Source organism: Egretta garzetta, unplaced genomic scaffold, assembly GCF_000687185.1.
Source record: "Egretta garzetta isolate BGI_Z169 unplaced genomic scaffold, ASM68718v1 scaffold620, whole genome shotgun sequence".
Lineage (NCBI taxonomy): Eukaryota > Metazoa > Chordata > Aves > Pelecaniformes > Ardeidae > Egretta > Egretta garzetta.
In genome coordinates, this window is record NW_009258309.1 from 114,384 (window position 1) to 121,891 (window position 7,508).

The following is a 7,508-nucleotide window of genomic DNA, read 5'->3' on the forward strand; positions in this document are numbered from 1 at the left end:
AAACCTTCAAGAAGAAGGGAGACACAGGGCAGCAAAATGTGATAGGACAGTGAAACATCCCTCAGGTGCGCCTGCGAGCTCGTGTTCTATGTGGGGGCTGGTCAGGACAGTGGGTGATTGAATGGTGCTGGAATTGTCGGTAGTCGACTGTCCTTCAATGGAAACTAAAATTGACTTAGATTCTCTCCCCTTTCTTTTGTCTTTCAGATACGTTCAGAGGGTAGCCTTGTGGATGGCCCCGGAGCAGGCCAGATGGAACAGGACAGAACCAACCATGTTGACGGCAATAGATTGAGTCCATTTCTAATACCGCAATCTTCTCACGTTTACCAGGCAGAGCCTTCTGCAGTGAAGCTACAGAATGGAAGTCCAGCAACAGAGAGGCCTGAAGTTGAAGTAAATGGAGACCACAAGCAGCTATTCATTAAAAGCAACTATGGAGTGCCCCACCTGAAGGGAAGTCCAAACAACCGCGTTAGCCCCGACCTTTTACAAGAAAAGAAAGTATATTCCAAATGTATGCAAAATGGTGGGATAAAACGCACTTTTAGTGAGCCCTCTCTGTATGGACTTCATGAGAGCAAGAAAGCGAAACAAGACAAAGAAGTAAATGGAGAAAAAGCTGAGCCAGAGGATAGTAATGAAAAACCAAGCATCTCCAATTGTTACAGTGAGAAGAAACACGAGAGTTTTACAGGACAAGAAAATGAAGTTTCAGATTTGATACAGTCTACAAGATACAACAGTGGTGGTTCAGAAAACCCTCATGACCTCCTCATTCAGGGTGAGCAGGAGCGGGAAAATGTTCATTGCCACAACAGGGACATTGTCTTACTACTTAAGAACAAGGCAGTGCCAATGCCTAATGGTGCTACAGTTTCTGCCTCTTCCATGGAAAGCATGCATGGTGAACTCCTGGAGAAAACACTGTCTCAATATTATCCAGAACATGTTTCCATAGCAATGCAGAAGAACACATCTCATATCAATGCCATTACCAGTCAGGCTACAAATGAGTTGTCCTACGAGACAACGCATTCATCCCATACCTCAGGGCAGATCACTTCCCCACAGACCTCAAACTCTGAGCTGCCTCAAGTGCCAGCTGTAGTGGTTACTGAGGTCTACGACGCAGAAGACTCCAGTAAACCACCTGTATTGCCAGGTAGCTGTTCGCTTCAGAAACCAGAACTACAGCTACAGCAACAGATTCCAAGCTATGATCCACATCAGTTACCCGTAGGAAACAGTACTGTTCGTGGAGGCGTAGGGCAGGTTCCCAACCAAGACCTCTCTCTCAGTTCCAGCAGTAACCTGCAAGCTCAGAATGCCGCTTTGGAAAGGTTTTCTGAGCAAGCAGAAAAAAATGGTGCTTTCTTTAAACAGAACTCAACTTTTCACAAAGATTCCTCCGCTCCTCCTGCTCCGGAAATGAACAGTGCGCTGTCCGTCGTGGTGCGAGAAGGACGCCATTCCTATGACAACAGATGTGATGAAACTCTTCCTGGGGAGATAAAGAACGAAGGGCAACAGCAGGGACCAACGTCAGAAAGTCCTGGCCTCAGCCAACAACTTCACCCTCAGCAGAGACTTCCGCAGCAGGCACAAACATCACAACAAGATGTCAGTGAAAGCAACCCGCAAGCTGCTGTGGCCGCCTCAATTCAGCAGCGCCCAGAAGAAATTACGCCGGCGTCAGAACCTCCCCTCCAAAACCTGCAAGCGCGCGGAAGTGAGGGTGAGTTGCAGCAACACTATCAGCATTTCCCAGGACAGAGAGAACCCGAGATTCCTCCCGACAAAGAAAAGGACCAAGTGAAAGAGCCTGTGCAACAGGCTCAACGTTATTCAAAACCAGCCTGGATAGAACTGGTTTCTACCCAGTTCCGCCAGGGAGAGCCTCCCCAAAAGCCCAGCGAAGCATTATTGAGATCAATTCTTCAGTTCCAGGCAAACACAGCCGAAACAGCCTATAAAAAACAGTATGCTGGAAGTCCTGATGCATTAAAGGGGCCTTCGGGACAGCCCCAGAGCCAGAAGATAGTGCAACAGGAACAAATTCCTCCGCTGTACAAAAGCGAGACCTCCCAGCTGCAGCCGCATCCCACAGCTGACCAGCAGCTGCCGTTCCAGAAACACTCACCGCAGCCACAGCTCACAAAGATGGATTCCTTACTCAAGTCCCAAGTGCAGCAGCACCCTCCACAGCAGCTCCATTTCCAGCAAAGACCAGAACAACAAGCCGAGCAGCCTTTAGGGGCCCCGTTGAAACAGCAGCACTTGCATCCCCAGCCAGGGGAAAACGAGCAATTCTTGCATTCACACATTTTGCAACAGATGCTTCAAAAACAGTCACAGCAGGTACAACTGCCGTGCAGTCCGCAGCTAACCCCAAACCAGCAACAGGCTCTGCAAATGAAAAACAAAGACCTGCCCCAAACCATTTCCCACTCCCAAAGCAATGCTGAGCAGCTGCTAGACAGGACATCCTTCAGTCAGCTTAAAGTAGATGAATGTTTTCAAACTGGGAATAAGTACATGAAATCAACCGCATTCCCGCTGCATAGCCCTCAGCTAGGCCTAGAGCAGGTACAGAGCATGAACAACAAAGCTCCCCTTTACACTCAGAAAGCAAACGCTAGTCTGCAGCACCCCTGCCCGAACAATGTGCACTTGATTGCTGAGAAGAAAGAAAACACCGCAAGTATTGAACGTTTTGGAGCCAACAAAATGCAAGACTTGCAACATGTGCAGTATTTTTCAAATAACTTGACCGCAAAGCAAGATGTGAATCACTGTTTTCAAGAACAAGAGCAGCAGACGCAACAAGCTTCAGTTATACAGCTACCACCGCTCCAGCAAACACAGTGCTACGGTGGTAGTCTGAACCAAGATCTCCCGAGCCAACAAGCCACGCAGATTCCTCAGCGGTACTTACCACACAGCCAGCAAACTGCCCCACACTCCCAAGACCAGAGAGGCTGTCATTTGCAGTCCCAAACCCCTAAGGATTTTCAGAAGCATGCTGCTCTAAGGTGGCATCTCTTGCAAAAACAGGAACAACAAGCCTACCAGCAACCCAAAACCGAGATTGGTCCCAGTCCAGTGCGCAAGCCTATAAAAATCGAGGCTGGCACGAAGTCTAATGTCTGCATGCGTCCATCAGCTGGACAGCTGGAAAACAAAATGTGGAAAAAAACAATTAAACAAGAGAATCAGCACTTTGGCTGCGAGAACATGCAACAAAAGAGCATCATTGAAACAATGGAACAGCAGCTAAAACAGATACAGGTCAAATCACTGTTTGATCACAAGACTTTTACTATCAAATCACCTAAACATGTGAAGGTTGAAACAGCAGGCCCTATTACCATCCTGTCAAGAAATACCAGTGCTGCAGATTTTGACACTCAGACCCCAATCTTAGATCAGCAAGCAAACTCATCTGCTGAAAAAACCCCGACCAAAAGAACAGCTGGAACTGTTCTCAATAATTTTTTAGACTCACCTTCCAAGTTATTGGATACTCCTGTAAAAAATCTATTGGACACACCTGCCAAAACCCAGTATGATTTCCCATCTTGCAGCTGTGTTGGTAAGTGCTGAGATGTACTAAAAATGTACTAGTTCACAGGAAGGAAGTGAGCCTTCTAGTTGAGATTGCAGGGTTACGTGGATGTTTTTGTTGGAGGATTTTTTGGGGTTTGTTTTTTTTTTTTTTTCAGAATGGTAATTAGTAAAGACTTAAAAAATTGCAGTTTTATACACTTATGCCTACTCCACTTATCCAACCCTACAGATGGGCCCTTTCTCAATATTTCATAAAGCAATTACCTCTTTGCTTTTTCCAGTCAGAATGCTTATGGCCAGTAATGTATCCCCTCACACCCATTCTCCTTGAGCAGCAGACATGTAAAGATAACATGCTGATAAAAAGTAGGACATAACTTCATAAACTAATTTATTCATCAAGGTTAGATACAGCATTTATAAAATATGTCCTGGGTCCAAAACTTGGAGATCCTTACACCACTTTTTGCTCTAAGAGTGAAAGTGCTGAAGTTTGCCTCAGTAAAGCCTAAGCAAAGAAGGGATGACAGATTATTCCTCACTTGTTGCAAGAGTTTATCCTCCCTGTCACACACTTCTCTCCTGCAAGGCTAAAGAGATCAGGAGTTTCTTAGCAAAGCTACGCAAGCAGCACCAAGAAAGCAGCGAGGGGGACCCTTGCTGTTTCTTCATGGCATACCCAATCTCCAAAAGCTGGAAGAACAGGGCAGAGGGAAGCACAGTAGAGTGACAGGCATGGCCACATAGCCCAAGCTTTGATACAGCACTGACACTGCACATAGCCAGGTCTAACAGGCACTTTCAGACTCTACTGGATAAACTACTCGGGCTGAGACAAAAGGTTCAGCACTGAAAATAAAAAAATAATAATAAAAAAAAAAATCCTTGTTGTAGTTTCACTTACTGGGATTTCATACCAACTATGAAAGAGGAAAGTTGAACCAATGCTCCTCCAAAATAGCCAAATGGATGTTCTTGCTTTTCAAACGCTTGGGGCTATATCTTGGAGATGATCCATGGAAACAAAAAGAGGAGGTAGTGGATTTCCAAAGCTCCCAAGAAGAAAAACTGGAAGCCAGTTCCTTGCTGTTTTATAAGAAACAGCCTATGAACTGTAGGGTTTTTTGAAAACGCTTAAGTTGTTTGGGTGTTTTTTCTTGAGACCGTTTCTCCAATGTCATTGGCACAAGTTTTTCTGGCAATCATTTCATTATTCTATTTTTTTAGCCAGTACTGCAACTGCTAACTAAGCAAAACAGCTTATTCTCCACTTGCATTTTAATTTTTCAGTCTTAGCAGACCCTCTACGAAATAAAGGAGCATGAATCTTAGTTCCTGTCCTCTTTGAAGAACCCAGTGCCACAGCATAATCGATAGGGTTTATTACTCTTTCCTACCAATATTCGTCCTTAGGAAAATTAAATTAAGCCATTCCCCCATTGACACGTTCAGGTTTATAGCATGCCTTCATCATGCTTCCGGAGGCTGTACATCAAGAGCAGCATCACCCCATCCAGCCTTTGGAGTTAGCTTGGCAGAAAGCATAGAGTCAGCCCTCTGACAAGTCAGCACAGCTCCACCGTTTCCTCCTGAACCCAAGCAGAGCCCGACCGTTTCTTTCGCACTGCTGGAGCCCGCCTCCTGGTACCAAACAAATCATACAGCATATATTGTGAATGCTGACATGGTCCTACCTACACACAGAAAACTGAAGCCACATTCTTAGCATATAAGGATTTTGACTAAGCCTTGTGCAGGATTTCTTTCAGCAAACTTGCTTTTTTTCATTTCACAGCGTCTTTCCGTGGGTGGCAGAAATTCTCTATGTAACCTTACTGGCCACTTTCTCAAGCTGTAGGTTCCTACACTTTGACATGTCTGCTGAAAAACAAGTACTGTACAGCTCACTAATGTCAATATTTACCACTGTTATCCCATTTATCCTCCTTTCTAGATACTGGGAGAGGAGGAAATGGGAGAGGGAGAAACAATTGTTTGGTGATAACAGGAAAATGCCTTTTGAATTTCGGTGTAGAGCCCGAGATGTGTAACAACTGTTTGTACTAGCAAAAGGCACACGGTCCATATCATGGCTATTTGCAGGATTAGCCACATGCTTTGCATGTTTTGTACAAATTGTGTGGGCATACTTTAGACATAAGTGTTTGAAAACTCTGACCCCAGACCCATCCAGCAGTATTCTATACAAGCTAGATGTAAGCTTTGCAATGTGAATTTTTACATTAAAGAATTAAGCTTCGAAGTAATAACCTTTATTTTGTTTTAAACAGAGCAAATTATTGAAAAAGATGAAGGTCCTTTCTATACCCATCTAGGAGCCGGTCCTAATGTGGCAGCTATTAGAGAAATCATGGAAGAAAGGTAATTAGTGCAAAGGCACAGGGCAGATTAACGTTTATCCTTTTGTGGATGTCAGAATTTTTCCAGCTTTTGCACATAAAGAAATAAACAATTGCAAATCAAGTAATTACTTGTAGGCTTAGCTACTCCAGTGTTGCCAACATTACGCACTGTGCTATTCACCAGAGAGTCACAATATTTGACAGGGCTAATAGTCTGCTGGCTGGCACAGGCTGCGCACTTTGAGACGGATGCCAGCAAACCCAAGCAGGAACAAGCATTCACCAGCCTGCCAAGCAAGACGGTTGGCAAAGGCTGCAAAAGCAGGCATGGACCTGGTGTTCCCTCTGGGTAGGAGAATGCCAAGGTAGAAGGAAAACAAAGAGCAGAGTACCAAACTCCAAAATTAGCTGCTGCTGCTCCCCCCCACCCCCCGCCAAATTACTAAGTACATAGTACAACCCTAAAGGGCTAAGTCTAACTCGGTCGCATCCAAAGCAGTGCCGCAAAGTTGTTGGATAGGATTTCAGCTCAAGAATCGTTAAGTAGTTTTGTGAAAAAACATCCCCCTTCCTCAGAGTATTGCACAAAACCAGCCTTATCTTGGTTGAGGACAATCCCTGCATCATGGCTGCAGACAATCCCTGCATCATGGTTGCATCCCGTGATATATTTATTACATCAAAGACACCAGACCAGGAATTTTGAATGGCACAGAATGGATACATGATCTGTGCTAATTAAAAATATGTGTAAGTGCAAAACCCACCAGCCTTTATAAAGTATTTAAATTAAAAACTGTCACGAAAGTGACTTCTACACTGTGAATTCTGCATTACTTGCAGCTTTTGGCGTGCATAGACATTAATGACCAGATTTTGAGAGGTGTCTGGGAATTCAGTTCCCCTCTGAACAAACAAGCAAACAAAAAGCTCCCCAGTAAGTCAGAGACAGATGGGAATTTGATTTGTTAATACCTTAAAAATCTGGACTCCAGAACTGCAAGGAAGCTCCAGCTAGTTGCAGTACCAAAAGCAAATGGGCATTATTGCAGTGCTGTGTCTGAGCTAAGGAGCACCATTTCTTAGCAAGGTCTCTTAGCTTGTGCTCATCGCTGCATGACCGTGGGCCACTGAGGGCATATTAAACCCTTTGGATTACCTCTAAGTCCTAAGGTCCTTTCTCTTTCTTAGCACCTCCTTCCTGTGACTCCTGTGCAGGGCTTGCCCCAAATACTTGTTTTCAGCTTTGTGAGCAGCTCGAATGCATGTAAACTACGTAAATCAGCTTCTTCCTGCAAATGGGGAGCAAACACTGACCCTCCCGAGAAGCTGCTTATAACTTTTTATCTCCAGAGCTCTCACTGACTGGTTAATTCTTTAGTATTTACAAATAATAAATAAAAGAGGGAATTCATTCATGTCATGATGTCAATTATTAGAGATGAAACTTTTTTCATTTCTTTACTTTGGAATGTAATTTTTCATCCTTAATATTGACCTCACGTTCTTTCTTTTTTTTTTTTTTCTTTTTTTTTTTTTTATATTTAATTACACTTAATATTGGCAACAACAAAC

The 7,508-nt window shown here is 44.1% G+C and overlaps 1 protein-coding gene across 1 annotated transcript in view; it reads left to right on the forward strand.

Moving 5' to 3' along the window:
• Nucleotides 1–211: 211 nt before the first annotated feature.
• Nucleotides 212–7,508, forward strand: part of TET2 (tet methylcytosine dioxygenase 2) — a 24,551-nt gene continuing 17,254 nt past the window's right edge. The window contains exons 1-2 of the mRNA XM_009639177.2: nucleotides 212–3,595; nucleotides 5,862–5,952. Coding sequence (XP_009637472.1) covers nucleotides 253–3,595; nucleotides 5,862–5,952 — 3,434 coding nt within the window. The 5' untranslated portion in view covers nucleotides 212–252. The remainder of the gene's footprint in view (nucleotides 3,596–5,861; nucleotides 5,953–7,508) is intronic.